The sequence below is a fragment of the Tauraco erythrolophus genome, chromosome 4 (assembly GCF_009769465.1).
Source record: "Tauraco erythrolophus isolate bTauEry1 chromosome 4, bTauEry1.pri, whole genome shotgun sequence".
Lineage (NCBI taxonomy): Eukaryota > Metazoa > Chordata > Aves > Musophagiformes > Musophagidae > Tauraco > Tauraco erythrolophus.
In genome coordinates, this window is record NC_141468.1 from 67,314,519 (window position 1) to 67,332,172 (window position 17,654).

The following is a 17,654-nucleotide window of genomic DNA, read 5'->3' on the forward strand; positions in this document are numbered from 1 at the left end:
TGCTGTAGCAAACTGTATAGGGTGCAGCCTTCTGCTTTTCCACTCTTTCTCCTTGTGGAGATGTTGGAGAATGATGCTATGGGGGTGGTTTTGTCTCTCTTTCAGCCCCCATCTTTGGAATCAATCTTATGGAAAAATACTGTATTGCTGCCAGGCTGGCCTTCATTTTTCATCCTTGTAAGAGCAATGCAGCAGGAGCTTGGATCTGTGCCTCATAACAGTGATGTATCAATGCATCCTATGCCAGTAAAGGAAGCCCTTCTGTTCCCTGCAGAGCACGTGTGTGTGAATCGTGGAGGTGAGGCTACAGGGGCTCCATTGGTAGCTCTTTTCAAAACTAGCAAGGATGAGTACAGCATGATACAAGCCGTGGCTGAGTTTGGAGAAGAGTGAGCGGTGGCCAGCTTCCCTGCTGCAAACATAAAGGTTTTCTAGAAAGGGACGAAGTTGAGAGAAATGATGTGCTTAAAAATCTGCAGAATTTGTGTTTAAATCTCTCTGAAAATTCACTGATGCCCGAGTTCCAGTGAGCACTGAGAGTAGTTGTCTTGGTTGTCAAAAGCTGGTGCACACTGACACCTCCAGTCCATTGCCAATGAACTTGCAACAGAAAGTCAACATCTATGGGAATAAACCACCTGTGTTGAGGAAGATTTTTAACCTGTGCCTTTGGAGTTGGGCATGCAGAAAGTCACAGACTTCTCTGCTGTGTTGTCATCACTGGTAGGCTTGTGTGTGCAGTCCTCTATGCACAGCTTCTCCAGGCACAGTTCTTTGTTAGCTGAAAAGGGCAGATCTCTGCTCCAAACCCTATGGGTAGATGCTGCTCTTGCAAACCCAGGCAGAGATGATGGTGAGGTGCATGATGCCTTTTACAGCTCTTGTCATGCAGTCAAGTCTAGACCTGAATCCAGGAAGGCTGACCAGCATGTATGTGCCATCTTTAACAACTGGTGTCTTGCCTGGGTGCCCCAGAGCTTGAAGCCTTTTGTTTGCAGCTATGACTCCTACTCATAGCTCCTCAGCTACCATGTAAGCAACTGCCACATGTCCGAAACGTGTGCTTGGTTCCTTGGAGAGGAGATGATATCTCCATGTAGCCGCACTTCTTGATCTGTTTGATGCTATTAACTAGAAATGCTGCTATCTTTTGTGATATTTTATCTCCTACACAACTTTGTTTATGCAAACCACAAAAGACCTGCTAAAGAAATTATTCTTTTTTTCTCCCTGTTATGTTAATATGAGAGGAAATTGCATGGGGAAGGAGAGGGCAAATTCATGCCTGTGGTGCATGTTTACTTCTCCACGGATGGGGGCTGTTTGTGGTCTCCCCTTTCTCCCCCTTTTCCCTCATCTTCTCCAGGAGCACTGCCTTGTACATTACATCCACTCTGATTCCTTTGATACAGAAGTAAGGGTGCGATCCTTGCTCTCCATCTCCTATTATTGCCACTCAAGCCTTACAAGAGATAAATGTCAGGTAGTTTTGTACCTACAGTTGGTGGGCTTCATTTTTATCCCATGAGTGCCTGCTTGGATAGCTGGGATGCTCCCACATGGGCAGTTCCTTTTGTGGAGGAGAGATTGATCCTCCACAAGATCAAGATGGGGAGACCTCAGAGCGAGCCAGGAGGGAACCATTAACTCCCAGAAGGGGAATGTCGTGAATTTGCGGCTGGTTCTCACCCTGATACGTTGCCCTGGGCTGCTTGGAGAGCAGGGCTTGCTCTGCAGCGAGCCGGGGTGCTGCCGCTCAGCTCCCCTCCGGGACGGCTCTGCTGGGAAGGGTGGATTGCGCTGCCGCAGTCGGCGCGCGGGACTTGCAGCTGACGCAGTGCGTTTTGCAGGCTCAGCAAAGCCTGTCACTTGTTTAGTAATTTAAATATAGTTATAAAATATCGTTTGGGGCTCTTGACTTCTCATCATTCCTTTTTTAGTGACTTAGGCAATTTTCTGAACACGACTATTCCATTTTTTAAGTCATGGTAATGTGGCATCTCTGGACAGCTGGTGCTAGTGCTGGCTTCAGGTCATCTGGTGGAGCAGCCAGCACTGCCATGCACCTAGCAAACCTGCAGTCTCTGTTTTACTTCAGAGCTGTTCATTTCATCAGACAAGAAAGAAGAAAAACTCATCCTTTAGGCAGAGCTGGAGAAAAGGGCCTTTGTCAGGCAGGAACAGGCAGATGCTGTGGAGAGCTGCAGCCCCGGCAGGTCTGCGGCCAGATACTGCTTTCAAAGAGCTATCCAAAATGTGCCGTGCGCCCGGATACGAGAGCTCTCCTCTGTTTGCTTACCATGGGGTGATGTCTGTAGGTGTTTTGTGTTCCTCAAAAGCACCCGGGTTATAGGCAGGAGCAAACGTCCAGCCAGATGGATGGTGAAATTCTGTGGGGCTGCAACTTACTTTTCTCTCTGTAAACTAGAGCGCTGCTGTTTTGTTTGGCTTTTCAGTGTTCTGGGGGAAGGGGAAGCGGAAGATAAGGTTACATGTGTCCCAAAGCCATGACTTTTTACAGAGGTTAGAATCCCAGCTGAACACATCTTTCCCTTATGCAGAGAGAATAGTTTAATAATTCGAGCAGACTCCTTGTACCAACACATGTCTGCAATTAGTGCTGTGGCTGCCAGTGGGATGTGAGGGTAGCAGGAAGCTGGCAACGGAGCTGTCTACAGAGGTATTAAAAACAAAAACAGAAAAGAAGAAGAAAAGGCACATTTTCAATGCAAGTACTCTTTTTTCTCTCTCTTTTTTTTTTTTTTTTGGTTAATCTGGGTGAAAGACACCAAGCTGAAAGCCCCAGACAAAGAATTTCTTTCTTTTCTAAGCAAATTACATATTCAGACTGTAGGTATAAAATTCTCAGTTTCCTCCCTAAATTGCCTTTTCCTGTTCCTGAGTGCAAGGGCGGTTGCTGCTGTATCAGAATTGAGGGTTATTCTGTGGCTTTCCAGCTCTGGAAGAGGCTGATGACTGCTAAGGTGTATGTGGAAGCAGAGAAGGGAGCATGAAGAAGAGGAGGAGGAGAGTTGGAGGGGAGAGGTGGTACTTTGAAAAGACAGAGGGGAGCCGTTTAGGTGTAGGTGGAAGTTTTGAGGAGTTGGAGAGCTAACTGCTCCTGCATGGTTTCTGCTGTAGCTGCTGCTCAGATGCCTTTTTTTGTTGTGTTGTGGTTTGGTTTTTTTTTAAATTCTCTAGGCAAATGGAGTCGCTTACAATTGTTTTCTTAAGGGCGCAGGATGGGGGGAGACAAAATCAAATTGAGCTAGCTTTAAGCATTCACTGTAGTAGAGATGTATATAACATATGAAAGATTCCTGTAAATCAAGTGGTGGTGGTTTTTGTGTTTGCTGAGTGAGGAGAAGTCAAGATACCTAAAATTGTCAGTTCCCTGAGTTCAGTCTGGCCTGTTCCCTGAGTGCAGTCTGGCCTCTGGCAATTGTTTGAGGCTTCTCTATTGACCGATAATCAAAGTTATATCACAGACCATTAAAAACAAGATTTAAAATTATAATGAAACTAGAGAATCATTTAAAAACCTGATTGACCATTTATTTGCTACCATGCAAATTATTTTCTTCCTCACAGCTGGCTGCTTTGCAGCTGCACAGGAAAAGGAGAACGCACAAATGTTGATGAACATGTTGAACATCCTTCCCCACCTCAAGGTCCTCTTTCTCTCTGGTTTTGGGAAGTTGAATATTTGTTTTCTTCTTTGCTTTTCCTGAAGCGGTCTTAGGAAAATTCCCCATTCAGAAAGGAAAAACAAATAAATAAAAAAATCTAATGTACCTAACTTTAATCAAATGGAAGAAGTAAAAAAATATTTGCTATGAATTTCTTCCATATCAAGCCAGTAGCACAGAGAAGGCTAATGGAAATCTTTACTTGTGAATTTACCAAAAATAGCCAAGTAGCCTGTGATCATTTTGTCTTTCAGTTGAGTGACAGATTAGAACATCTAAGTAGTGTCAGACTAAGTCAACACTTAGGTGTGATATCTTCAAGGATGACATCCTCAGATTGGATGACACTGATGATAAAGTATCTGTGTGTAGAAACCAGGGTACAAATATTGTAGCAGCCTTATTTCAATATCTGCTAGTCATCAGTTAGAATAACGCATGCAAGAAATAAAAAGAGGGAAATGTCCTAGCCAGCATTAGGAAAATATGCAAACAAATATAATTGACTCTTTCAATTCACCCGAATGGAAAAAAAGTGTGTAGACTGTGGGGAAAAAACTGTCCCTTAAAAAGACACTGCTTTTTTATAGGTTCATCCTTGACTTCTGTTGTGGTTGGGAAGCATTTCTGTCCCTTGTTTACACTTTAATGGCTGCCTGTCCTGTTTTACTCAGTGTCTATATTGACACACTGGGATGTTCAACTAGTCTTGAGCATCCTTTTTCTTTCTTCTTTGTATAGTGGGGAATTGTAGCTTATATTTTTATTCTTGCAGCTTTTGGGAGGCAGCTGTGGATGTGAAGTGCTAGTGAGTCCTCAGGTATCAAAATTAAAATAAACAAGACTTTCTAAGGTGGTCATGACCCTCTTGCTGAATCATCTGAGAGCTTGTTTAGTTGTGTTATCATTTATGGTGAGTAAACATGAGGCTACAGATCCGTTTTGCCGTTTGTAAAGGCTTTACTTTTAGCTAGCTTGCTGTTCTAGTATAGTAGCTGTGGTCCTCTGTTTATTGCCTTATATTTAGTAAATATTTTCTTTCCCTCGGTGTCAGTCAGAATTGATTGAAGCCTCATTAATTTTGAAAGAAGGCATAGTTAGCATTTGTGAGCATCTTCGAAGAGGCGCTCTAACTTCCAGTCCGTGAGAGCCGACTGTGCTCAGTGTTTTCCAGCATCAGGCTTCAAGGCCACAGGTGCTGCCGGAGCTGTGAAATGTGCATGTGTGGAGGTGTGAATACACCGCTTCCCTCATGGCTTTGTACAATATTGACTTGTTTAATTCTCAATTTAGCCTACAGGAAGCCGAATCTTGAATTTCAGTGTTTGTTTCTGCAGGAGAGAGCAAGACGAAGAGCCAAGATCAATACTCCTTGCAAAAACAGAGCAAATCAAACAGACTTAGGCTTTTGTAGGATCATGCCCCAATCGACAAAGACTCCTACATAAGATAGTAGATAATGCCTGATTGTTTGGAAAAGCTCATTAGAATTCATTGTGCAAATATTTTTGTGCAAAAATAGAATTCTTTGTGTGAACGAGATGAGCAGGAATGGTTTCTTGCAGGGCAGTTTCTTGGTCTGTCAAAGATGTAGTCTTCTGACATTGGAAACAAACCCAAGAAACACTGCAGAGTTTTTGGCTGTTGATGGGAACTGCATTGGAATCTCTAGGAAGTAGATTGGGAGAATTGGTTTGTGCTCATTTTGAATAAGAAACAAACACAAATTTATCCTACTACATACAGCCATAACATGTGCTGTCAGTGTAATGAATTCAGTGTAATCAATAAAGTTGTAATTAGTACTGTCTGTCAGAAGCTCTAGCTGTGGGGCCTGGAAGCTGGGTATGGGCTCTGGTCCTAGGTGGAATGCAGCTTCTAAAATGGATACATAAATCAGCCAGAAAACTTGTTTTATAGCAAATACATTACTTGCTTGGCTGAGGACGTGTGTGGACCCGCTTTCCTAGAGCGCACTGTATGTTCTGCACAGCTGAAGCAGTCATACGTGGTGACAGGGTCTGTGCCTGACTGTGCTTCCTTTTTCTTCTCTGCTTCAGTGAACGTTAACCCAATATATTCTATTCCACACACGAAGTGTTCTGGTGATAAGTCCTGCAGGATCTTTCACGCTGTCTGGGTGAAATGTGCTTTCCTGTTTTTGGTGGCATGCTGTAATGAGTACCTTTTAGGGGGAGGACGGGAGGAAGGAGGCTGCTTCAGAACATGACTGCCATGCTTCTATTTTCTGCTTTCATTGCAAGTTAATCACAGGCTCTTCTGTTATAATGTATGTGTCTAAGAGGACTTTTGTTCTAGCTGTAGCTCTTCAGCTTGAAGTAGTGATTGGAAGAGGAGGTCCTTAGGCAGGGCTGGTAGATCCTGCTGCTGACTGGCACGGCTGCCCAGTGCAGATACTGGAATTGTTCTGATCAATGCTCTCCTGTTGTTGGCATGACAGACAGGCAAGGAGATAAACTTTTCCCCCCCTTTTTATCTCTACAGCACTTCACAGAGTTCCTGGATGAGTTTTCACCAGATGTCCTAGGCCAGCTCTTGAATGATCCCTTCTTGTCTGAAAAGAATGAAATAATGGAAGTGGAACTGTCTCCGGCATCCCCAGCGCCCCTCATCCAGGCAGAACACAGCTACTCCCTTTGTGGGGACTCTCGACCCCAGTCTCCCTTGACCCACATCTCGACCGATGACAACTTCAATGAAGGTAGTACTGAGGGGTGTGAAACCTACTGATGTTGATGCACTGAGCCCTTTTTTGTTTTGTGATGATGCAGTAATTAAATGTTCCTGATGGGGTGATGATGCACTAAGGGTGTATGTGAATGCTCTGTGCTAATTGAATACCTACAATGAAATCTCAGAAGGGATTTGTTTGTTTTAAGTCTGTAGGTGTTGTGAATGAAGAAACTCGTCCATAGACAGGGAAATGGTGCTCAGCAGAATTTACAAACTTCTCACTGTAAACATTCTGAATTAGAAGTAAAGAGCCCATCAAAAAGAAATGGGAGAAGTGCCAGAAATACACTTGTTTCTATGTATCTGAATCTGTGGTTGTTGAAGATAAATGGAGACTGATAAACCAAATGAGTCAAATGAGGACCACCATGTAGACTGGGTACTGTAGAACATGACATGTAAGGAAAGGGTGAGGTGGGTTTTGTTTGGTCTTCTGGAGAAAAGACAAAGGGGAGATCTTATTGCTGTCTGTGTCTATCTGATGAAAGGGTGCAGAGTAGACAGAGCTGGACTCCTCTGAGATACACAGTAATAGCAAAGAGGTAATGATTGCAAATAAGGAAATTCCAGTTGGGTGTTAGGAGAATAATTTTCACCATGAGAGTGAGTCAGACATTTGAGCAGGTGTCCAGAGAGGATGTGAAGTCTTTATCTGTGGAGATATTCAAAGCTGAGCTAGGCAAGGCCCTGAGCAACCTGCTCCAAATTGGCCATACTCTGAATGAGGAGCTGGGCAAGATGGTCTCCAGACGTCCCTTCAAAGCTACGTGATTTCAGGTTTATTAAAAACCTGAATTTTCAGGTTTATTAAAAACCTGAAATTTTCAGGTTATTAAAAACAAACCAACCTTTTAAAACACACTTATTTTTCAGAAGTGAGTACCTGGAGCTTTTTGGTATCCCAAAATGAAAATCAGATCATCTTATTTATGTTTCTAAATATATGTGTAGGAATGTAACTTCAGATGCTGCCCCAGTCTTAAATCCTTTCTTGCTGAAGTCCTAGTTTTTTTTTTTCCTTTTCAGAAAATAAAAAAAAAGGCAAAGAAAAAAATAATGCGCATCAAGAAGTCACTAGTGATCTTGTAAAGACATAACTGCAATTTTATAGATTCTGTGGTTGTGGGAAAAGGTGATCCATAGAAAATGATGAAACCAACAGCGTTTTTTAGCAATTGTCTTTAATTCAGCAATTATAAACATCTGGAGGGGAAAAAAGGGAAATGAAGGAATGGTGGGAGGAAGAGAGCACAACCTGCTTGTTCTGGTGTGAAGGTGCCTGCTGGTAGGCAGAGGAATTCAAGGTAAAAGCTAGTGGCTGGTGAAGGAGCAAGGCTGTGAATATCTAGTAACTTAGGAATAATCACCATGGCAGACTTTCACTCCTAATAATTGTTTTATGTCTTCAACATTAGCTTTTCAGTGAAAAGCAGTAGAGTACTAAGCTGTATCACAATAAAAGGGAGAGAGAGAGATGAGTATTTATGTCTAAGCATTAACAAACTAAGCTGTTTATGAAGACCGACCAGGACAGGAGTTTTCAAAGGCTGCCTGTTTTGTAGTCCAAAGCGCTTTCTTAAAACAAGGTGGAATCTCTTAGAGATTTCACAAGAAGACAACTAATAAAACCTATGAGAAGGCTTTTCAAGGTGAGACAGCATTTTGGAGATGATCTGGAAACATCATCTACAAAAAGCCTTCCCGTTTTTTATTTCCTAACTGGTTTATGTGAATATCTTTATATTAATACATACAGGAGAGAAAATCTTTTGTTGTGACAGGAGAAACAAACACAAGAAACTTCAGAAAGCAAGCTTCTCTGGCAGTTAATAGACAGAAGCTTCAAACTAGGCTAAAAGTGAGGGGAGTTTCCTTTGGGGAAGAATCCTGAAAAAATTCATGCTGCTGAGACCACTGGGTAATTAATGGAGTTCTAGTCAAATTATGTTTCAAAAAGCCAAGAAACATTAACAAGTGGGTTTAAAAATAGAACAAAAAAGCGTTTCATCTTCTGTTCACTCTGTAGGGTGTTTCATAAGAGAGGAGGAGGAGGAGAAGGAGTTGTTCTTGGTGTTGGGGATTTTATTTAATCTTAACCCTGGAACCACGCTCACAACCTTTCAATACCTATCGACTTCAAAACAGTGAAGCTCAGAGAAATACTTGAGGAAATTGCAGAATTACCATTAATGTGGCTGTCTGATAGCTATCCAAAGGCATCACCCTGATGATTTTTCAGTCCTTGAGTCTGTGAGAGGGAGAGGGGAAATTTTGTGGGTGGCAGTACTGCAGGATCTGGCACTGAAGACTGAAAGCACCTCTGTTGCTGGGTGGTGGAGGTACGCGGTGCTTCCGACAGCTCTGGTGAATGCCAGTCCCCTTGGTGGAGCAAGGGGACAGCTGTTGGGAGCAGGAGGTACAGGGTGCAGAGGGGGGAGGTCCATATGCTCCAGCATGGTCTCCCACTGCTGGTTAACCAGGATTGGATTTGTTGAGTGGCAGAGGTTGAGAAACAAGGTTAACTGAGGGGCTTCTATAAAGGATGTGCAAAAAATTTACGTTCTCCAGGTAACCACCCCGCTGGGCAGAATGGTGAGCTCTTTCAGCTGTCCTGTTCTCATGGTTTTTCCGTGACAGGGTTTCATGATCTTGCAGACCTGGGAGTAGAAACCAGTCTAGTGAGGAGGATCGTGTATGACACTTGAATGTATGCGTGCACACATGCTATGGACACATGTGGAATGGAGCCACATGCCGGCATTCAGCAGCAGGCTGTCTCTGTGCCAGGAGCGAGCAGGTGGCCACGGAGCCCTGCACCAACCTGACCTGCTGGAGAGTTGCTGCCTGCACCAGCAACACTTCAGGATGCGTGGCTGGTCCTGGGCTGGGGTTCCACCAGCTGTACGGGAATGGAGTGGCCCCAGCCCCATGGCTCTGGGGCTGCTGTGCTGCCATGAGGCCAGCCCTGTGCCATGTTGCTCTGCTACCTGCCCTTCTGCCCTCCTCCTTCAGTCCATGTTTGCCTGTTAGAGGAGGGAATTGGATTTTGGGAGCACATCTGTCTGGTTCAGTGGCACCCGGCAGTGGTTTTTCTCTACGTATTCCCAGCTGCTAATGACAGGGCTGGGGTCCCAGAGCCCCAGGGTACAGGGAGGCTGAGAAAAATGTACATCTTGTTTGGTGAAAGATCTTCAAAACAAATTTAAGTCACTCTGTGTCTATTTCTGCCTTTTTTATTCCCTCCAGCCAGGTCTCCAACAACCTTACTGAAAATGTTATTTAATGTTTCCTTTGGAACGTTAGGATGAATTGAATGATCCCTCTGGCTCTGTATGCACCTTCTTACCCACTGTGGTAGGGAACAGTTAACTTCTGCCGTGGGCCGTTCTCATTGGCCACTACCTGACCGTTACTGTGATTTCTACAACCACTAAATTGACTTATTCGTGTAATTGTCAATCTTACATAAAATTTTTTAAAAAGCTCTAGAAGGAAAAGGCTGGCGAACTCATAAGCCTGAGGTGAACTCTTTCAAGGAGTCCTGTTGACCGTAAAGTGAGGACAAGTTTAAGCATCAAGTTCCCAGCACTGAGTTTTCCCACTTACTCATTTTTCTGACGTCACAGTATTGAGGGTATTTTCCCAGCTTTGTGCAGAAGAACTCTTCTGAATACTCCCAGACTGTTGCAATGTGAGGTCTCTGAAGGCATCAGTCCCTAAATCTCCAGCCTATGAAATAATTGGCAAAAGTAACTATTTTAAAGCAGATATGTGCAAGTCTTCTGGCATTTAGTTGTTTGGTTTTTTTTTTCCCCTGAGAATCTATTCTTATGTTCAATTTGCAATAACTTTAAAGATACTTGGGAGAGAGATTTATAGGCCTGACCTGCTTGCTTGCAGCTGGCTGACGATGAGCTTTTGTTCGCTTTTGGACTGGTGAATAAGGCATCTGGCCTGTTGAGGGCTCCATGAAAAAGGAGGCAGCACCCCAGGTACCGATGAGCCGTGCTGGTTGCGCTGCCGCCTCTCTCGCAGCAGGTTTCCGCTTTCGAGTAGCGAGCCCTGGGGTGTTTGAGACAACCACAGAGTAGCTGTGGAGCAGCACAGTGGGGAGCTGTGAAGTGGAAAATCCTTCTTGGAAGGAAGCGAAGAAGCTGGGAGGCGAGGCTGAGAATAGGGCTGATGGGTAAGGGAGACCTCTTGCTGCACATCGGGGCCTTTGGGGCACAGGTTCACCCCGGGCAGTTGTAAACAGTTAGGGAACAAAGCTTTCTTTTCTGTTACGGTTGGTGCATGTCTGTCTTTAGTTTTCCAGTCTCTGCAGCCTTTTGGAAAGGGAGGGCTGTGGCTCAGACAGCCAGGAGTGAGGCAAGACCCGAGTTTCAGCAGGGACTATGGTTAGCCTCCTGCGTGGCTTGAGAAGGGAGTGTAGGGTCCTTCCCTGCCCTCCTGTGCTCCGTCTTGTCAGCCGTCGGCACAAACTCTCTTTAGGACAGTGGCTGCCCTGTGTTCTGGATACGTGAGATCTGTAGGTGAGAACTGAGTACAAGTAGTACTGAGGGGCTGGTGTGCAGCAGGAGCGCAGAGGCAGAGGCTGCAGCATTTGCGTGAGGCTCCTCGTCTGAGATCAACGCAAGTGATGGGGGTGGCTCGTGGTGGGTGTGTGTTTGGTTTTTGTGTGTGTTCTTTACTTTGTGAGCCTGGCAGGGCAGAAACAGTGGACAGCTGACTAGTCATTTGTATAGTTTCTCTCCTCAAATTGTGGCCAGGTGGCTCGGTTTGTTCCTTTCCCTGTCCCCTGAGGGCTCTGCTTTTTAAACTAGTCTTGGTCCCCACCTGCCCCTCCTATTTCTGCTTTCGTCCTCAGGAATGCTTTGAAGTTACTCTTGGATTTGAAGCACCTTGCCTTGGCTAAAGGTTTGACAGAGTGATTGCAGAAATGGTATGTTTCTATTTTACGCTTAGCCGTGCCAAAACTGAGGCTGGCCCCAGAATATAACCTGTATTGTTATTGACTTTTTTACTGTTGAGGGTATATTTTCCTGAAACGTGCTTTTAAAACTTATATTTTCTTTTTAAGCTTCAACTCAATCTCCCGACAGGGTTTGAAGAAGAAAAAAACAAACAAATAAGAAACCCAAACCAAACAAACAACCCTGCCAAAATCATTGTATATGGCTTCCACTTCTCCAGTGCAAATAGCCCTTCAACAATAAATCCAGCCTTCATTGCAGGCGGCACTTTGTACAGGGAAATGTTTGTGTATGGAGTCTGCAAGTAGTAATCAGTGTCATGTGCTGTCTCTTTGTGTAGAGGAACCTGTGGGCTTGAGATTGAGTGATCTTCATGCATTGTATATCTAGATCTGTATATGCATATGTTACATATGTATATATAGTGTATCACAGAATGTCAGGGATTGGAAGGGACCTCAAAGGATCATCTAGTCCAATCCCCCTGCCGGAGCAGGAGTATCTATAAACCATATGGATTCTATCTTTATTATATGTAAATAGCTTGTTATGTATCTTATTTCTGTATCTTATTTCTATGTATAGGCTATATATGTATTCATGGTCCTGCTTCTATTTTTTTCTAGTTACTGAATCAATGAAACGTGAACAATGAAAATGAAACCTCCTCTGCCTTAACTTTAAAAAAAAAAAAGGAACTGTACAAAGAAATTCACTTCAATGTTGAAAAGATACTGTCAAAGCCATACTCATAATTTTTGTGAGCACATTCCAATGCAACTTTTTTCCTGTGTGGGTGTGTTTTATTTTTGTGTGTTTATTTAAGAATGGGAAGGAAGCCATTTGGTGATGATAGCATGTATTTGGGTAATTTTTGTGTGGAAGGATAGCAGTCAGTCTTCGTCAGCATCTGCAGTTTTAAAGGATGAGAAGACTTTTGAGTTTTTATATGCCCAAGGTCCAAAATGTCAGTAGGGCACTCCAAATCCAGCCTGTAACTTCTACTTGGGCAGCAGCATCTGAAAAATGTCATTTTTGATTTAGAGGTGGGCATTTTGGTGATTACTTACGCTTACTGTTAATAACTGACAGCCTTATTTGCAGTCAGACCTCCTTTGGCTTCCAGTTCCACACATGAGGTCTCTTTACAGCAGGCCTTTTTCCCTGCTGGAGTAAAGAACCATCTGCTTTCGGAAACCTCTTTCCCCAGGTGTTTGTAGGTTGTGATTAAGTTCTCTCTTGATTTCTGCTTGGATACAGTTTAAATGAACTGCTTTTCTTTGGTGTTTCTTTGTATGGGGTATCTTCTGGACATTGAGCTATTCTTGCAGTTCCTTGCTAAACAAAGGGACGTTTGCGGTTCCTTTTCAAAACTGTGTAAAGTGACCGCAGGAGCTCATTTCCCAGGAATAGTTTCCCTAATGATGAATATTAGGGGAATACTCCTCCCACTTCCAGTCCTGCTGTTTCTGAAACCACTGGTCTCATTCTCTTTTAGCTGTGGTGTGGCACTGGGAGTTCATGCTCACGTAGTTATATGCTGTGAGCATCAAGTCCTCTTAATGTGCGTCAAAGCCTGATTGCTGCCATAATGCAGATATGCCTTACAACATCTGTATGGGGTGTGGGCAGAAAAACTCAGAAGGGTGAGAGAGAACTGCTTTATGTGAACACAGTGCTTCTGTGGATAATGTTCACATTGAAAAACAAACAAACAACACATCATAATCTTTTATAGGACATTTAATAGTATCGAGCATTAAGGCTGTAAATCCAAGCCACCACCTCAGTCTGTGCCTCACTCCCATATACATATAAAAAGAACATTTTTCTTCCCCTAAGCAAAATAATTAAAAACATCAAGTACTGTAGCCCAGCTGACAGCTATGCCTGTGTAAAGTCTTAGACAGAAGAGAGGTTAAAGCAGAACCTGTAACTGCAAGACATCTCCTGGCTGTTTTTACATGACAAGATGATTCTAATTGAAAACTGTCAAATTCCAAGCAAAGAGAGTATTGACCGTGGTTTGTTTAGATATGGGAGGAACAATATATTCTTGTTTCTATCTTAATAACTTTGACAGTGATACAAATAATCTGCAGGGTTTAGATGGGCTGTGTGCCGCACAAAGAGGGGGTGCAGGTACGACTGGTGATCGTTTGTTAGAAGAAAAGCTACTTCTGCCATGTGTTTCGGTGACTGTGTATCACTGATGCTCATCTTTGCCTATTTATTTAATTTTCCCATCCTAGCACTTTAAAAAGGACCCCAATGTTTGGTCGTCAAACAGTATCCCCTTTGTTAAGGCTGTTTCAAGGGCTTCGGTTTCATTATTTGTGGTGGGAGTGTGTGTGCATGCTGGGAGGGGGAAATGCCATCTGGAAAATCTGCAAGAGAAACTGTTTGTCGATGAATGTGGGCTCTCACCTCACGGAGCTGGGGGGGCTGTAATGGCAGCGACGTTGGAGTTCAACATTTCAGGCATGATAAATGAGGCTTGTGTCTGCCAGGGGGTGTTACGTGAGCCCAGAGCTGGGCACCGGGGGCGGTGTGAGCCAAGGGGGAAGACAAGGAAGCAATTATTTCTCCAGGAGGGTCCAGCTTGCCTTTGGGAAGGTGAATAGGGCTCAAACTGCAGAGCTGGAGACGCTGAATTTCCCTGCGAGCGGCACGTCCAGCAGCACACTCAGAATCTGTGCATCAGCAGAGAGGCCCTTTTGGGTTCATGGTGGGGTGTTTCTACCGACAGAGAACGAGTGGCCGTTCCCCCCACAAACAAGTTGTGAGCCTCTTCCAGGAGATGTTTTTCTCTTGCTTTAGCTGGCTCCCAGTTTGCAGCTGTATTTCTACGGTGGATCCTGCTGCTCGCTGTATAGGGGCGGTGACCTCAGAGGTAGAATCCAGCCAGACACTTGGCCAGAGTACAGCTTTGCAAATGTGGACCCTTGGTGCAGGGTCTGAGCCAACATACTGTTGTAGATGGCACAGCTGTACAGAAGCCACATGGGCTGGGCATCCAAGCCTTGTGGTTCATGGTAACAGTACAAGGTCTGTCATAAACCAAAAGGTATTAGTTGAAGCCCTTTTGCTGAAATCCATGACACAGCTGAAGAAGGGTATTATTTAAATAAGCTTGGCTGGAGAACAGTTTGACTCATTGGGGATCTTCTAGCACTACCCTGTCCAGAAGTATCTCTTCTGGTACCAATGCAAAGCACTTCAGTAGTCTGTTGTGGTCTCCTTAAGTTTCTGGGTTTGTCTTTCCCTCGCTGTTTTATCTGTTGCTTGGACAGTGAACTTTGAGGAGGTGAGGGCTGCCTCGTCGTTCTGCTTATACATATAAGGGTATCCCCTGATGCTCCTACAGGTCTTATTTCCAAGCTCCTTTCAAATGACATGCAGTGCATGCATCTGTTTTCTGTGTGATTGCGACCTGTTGTGGTGGTAATGGTGGTATGAGTTTGGGTTTTTTCCCCTTTAAGATTAGGTTCAGTGGTACACCTCTCGTGGGTTTGTTTAATGGTGCTATCTTCCTTTTTACTACAGGGGAAAAAAGGTGAAAATCATGTTGTTTCTCTGAGTACTTGCGTTCTTTCTACTTGGGAGGAGGGATGAGAGAGAGATTCAGAGTGCATCTCTAATTTCATTTATTTAAAACTACACAGCAACTCACTGATGCAACTTGGTTATCCATGCAAAAAAGTGTCTCTGTTAAACTCTGTAACCAATAGTGCTGAAATGAATGTGTGGCACAGGAGAGATCTTTTTAGTTACTTTGTAAGCTCTATTTCTTTGTACATCTATCACAGAGGGTGAAATTTAGTCAATATTGGAGGAGATTTGCTTTTTTTTCAGGAAAGGAGGTGGTATATTGGACAAGATTGAAAAATTAGTTGGATAGAATAACGTTAGATAGAAATAATTAAAAAAAGGAAAGCAAAACTCTCTGGGACCTCTGGTATTAATAAAACTGTACAGTTGAAGTAAGCATTTTAACCTTACTTTCCACTTTTCCTACCCTGCCTTCTCATAATATTATATGGAACAAGGAAAGAAGCAAAATCTTGCAGTTCTTCAGAGAAATCTGAGTATCCTAGAAAGCTGAACATGGGGTTGTTAAGAGACTGTGTTTAAATTTTTTGTATCTCTCTATAAATATAGAGATATTAAAAAGTTTTTTTTAACAAACGCAGATGTAGTATATATTAATTGTGCCTTGAACAAACACAGCCCTTCTTGGTTGTGTGTTTTTCATGTATACCTAAATCACACATACTGATTGTTGCTACAGCTGTGATGCTTAGAGGAGCACCGAAATCCATTTCTGTTGAAAGCTATCATCGTAATGTGTGTGGTGTGCAGCATAGAGAGAAGTTGGCTTGAATGTGTTGTGCACTTGAAGCAAACCACTTGTGCATAACAGTCTTCATAATGGACTTCAGTATCTTTCAGCTTTCATTGTGCAAAACATTGCATAGCCTTTTCCCTTTTGGGTGTAGTGATCTGGAGAAAGGAGAGGGAAAAGGGAAAGTCTGCTTGTGGTATGTTGGGTAGATCCTGCTAGCGTTGTCCACTTTAACTGCAGATGATGGAACCTGTGGCAGGATCAGGGCCTCTGAAATAAAGACAGAGGACAGAAAGAGTTTGTCTGCTACTTGGACACCTTGCTGTAGATAGGCATGATGTGCAACGCTTACACTTAACAGTACTGAGGGAATTAGGTCCCACTTTGAGCTTCCTCTCCTGCGTTATTATGTACACAGCATCTTACAACACATCACATATTGTATCTGGGACCAAGCTGTACTCACGATGAGTGCAGCTGGGAAAGAAGAGGACGTGTTTAGAGTTTTTCCTATCGGTGAGAACTTTGCTCAGTACGCTGATTTAACTTACTTTCGTGCTTTGTAAGGCTCCTGCCTTTTTGTTTGTTTGTTTTTAAAGAAGGTGAAAGATGTATGCTAAACAAGAGTTTGCAGGAAAAGTAAGACAAGCTTAATGACAAAAGCAGCACACAAAAACTTTCTGAAGAAATATAATTTTAATCTTGGACACAGAACAGAAGATCTTAGATGCATGTGTCACAAACCCTGGGTTACTGTGATGAATGGGTTTTTTCGATGCTTGATTTGAAACTTGCAGAAGCAACCATATCTGAAAACTCAATGCATACTATGTTTTGATAAGTATAATAACAGTGCTAAATCATCCGAAAAATCCAATTCCAGTTGTCTCTAGTTGGCCATTCTAATTTACTAGATATTTTTTGGCCTTAATCTCTCCATGGCTCACTTGAATTTTCAGGACAACTGTGGAAATTAATTCAGGTTGGTGAAGCGTTTGGATTGTGCCCTAGGAGGGAATTAAACAGCTCTGTGGGAACAGAATTTGAATTGATTTGGTGAAGGAGAGATGAGGCTGTGCATGAGACAATGAGAATAACAAAACATGGTATAACTCCTCAGTTTGGGGAGCACAATGCGTCCTTTGAGGCACAGGTTCTGCAGAGAAATTGTTTGATCACGTTATTAAAACATTCCTATTTTTAGGTGTATACAACATGCAAAAGTACATTGAATTAAACCTTCATAGGTATTGCTTAATACCCAGGTGCTTTGTGGCATTAATGTTCCGTTAACGTAGTCTGTATTTGGAATTCGACAGAGCTAGTGTGTCGCACGTTAAAAGCATTAACTGGGATTTTGCCAAGTGCTGTGTAGACTCCTTAAATGACATATTTCATGTGCCAAGCATTCATGGACTTACAAAAGGGTAGGCGAAAGGGAGTGATTCTCATGTAGACATTGCGCAATGGAGCTCTGAAGTTCACAGGAAGTTTCAGTGGGGGTAAAGCAGCTGGTATCATTAGTTCAACAGTCAGGATTTTGAAGCCTGAGAAGAGATTTCTAACAGCCAAAGTGACCCTTTTTAGGATATGGATTTTCCTAGCCATTTGAATAGCAAAATCTCTTGTTCAGGCTTTCTTCTCTTTGTATCTGAATGGTTTGCAGTGTATTTTGTCTCACCTTGGCAACGCAGTGTTGCTCTGTTCATACCCATCTAGACTGTCGTCACCAAGATCATTTTCTCAGTCTTCTGTTTTGAACTCTGTCTCAATAGTTCATGTGTACCTCCTAGATCATGTCAAATACAAATATAAATGCAAATGTTCACCTTCAGTTTCTTGACACCAGTCATCTACTCTTTCCACAACGTGTCTTGCATGGCTTGAAGAAGA

The 17,654-nt window shown here is 43.2% G+C and overlaps 1 protein-coding gene across 1 annotated transcript in view; it reads left to right on the forward strand.

Annotated features, from left to right (window-relative positions):
- CREB3L2 (cAMP responsive element binding protein 3 like 2) overlaps window positions 1-17,654 on the forward strand; it is an 81,653-nt gene that overhangs the window by 39,741 nt on the left and 24,258 nt on the right. Inside the window, exon 2 of the mRNA XM_086610376.1 lies at window positions 6,195-6,411. Coding sequence (XP_086466502.1) covers window positions 6,195-6,411 — 217 coding nt within the window. The remainder of the gene's footprint in view (window positions 1-6,194; window positions 6,412-17,654) is intronic.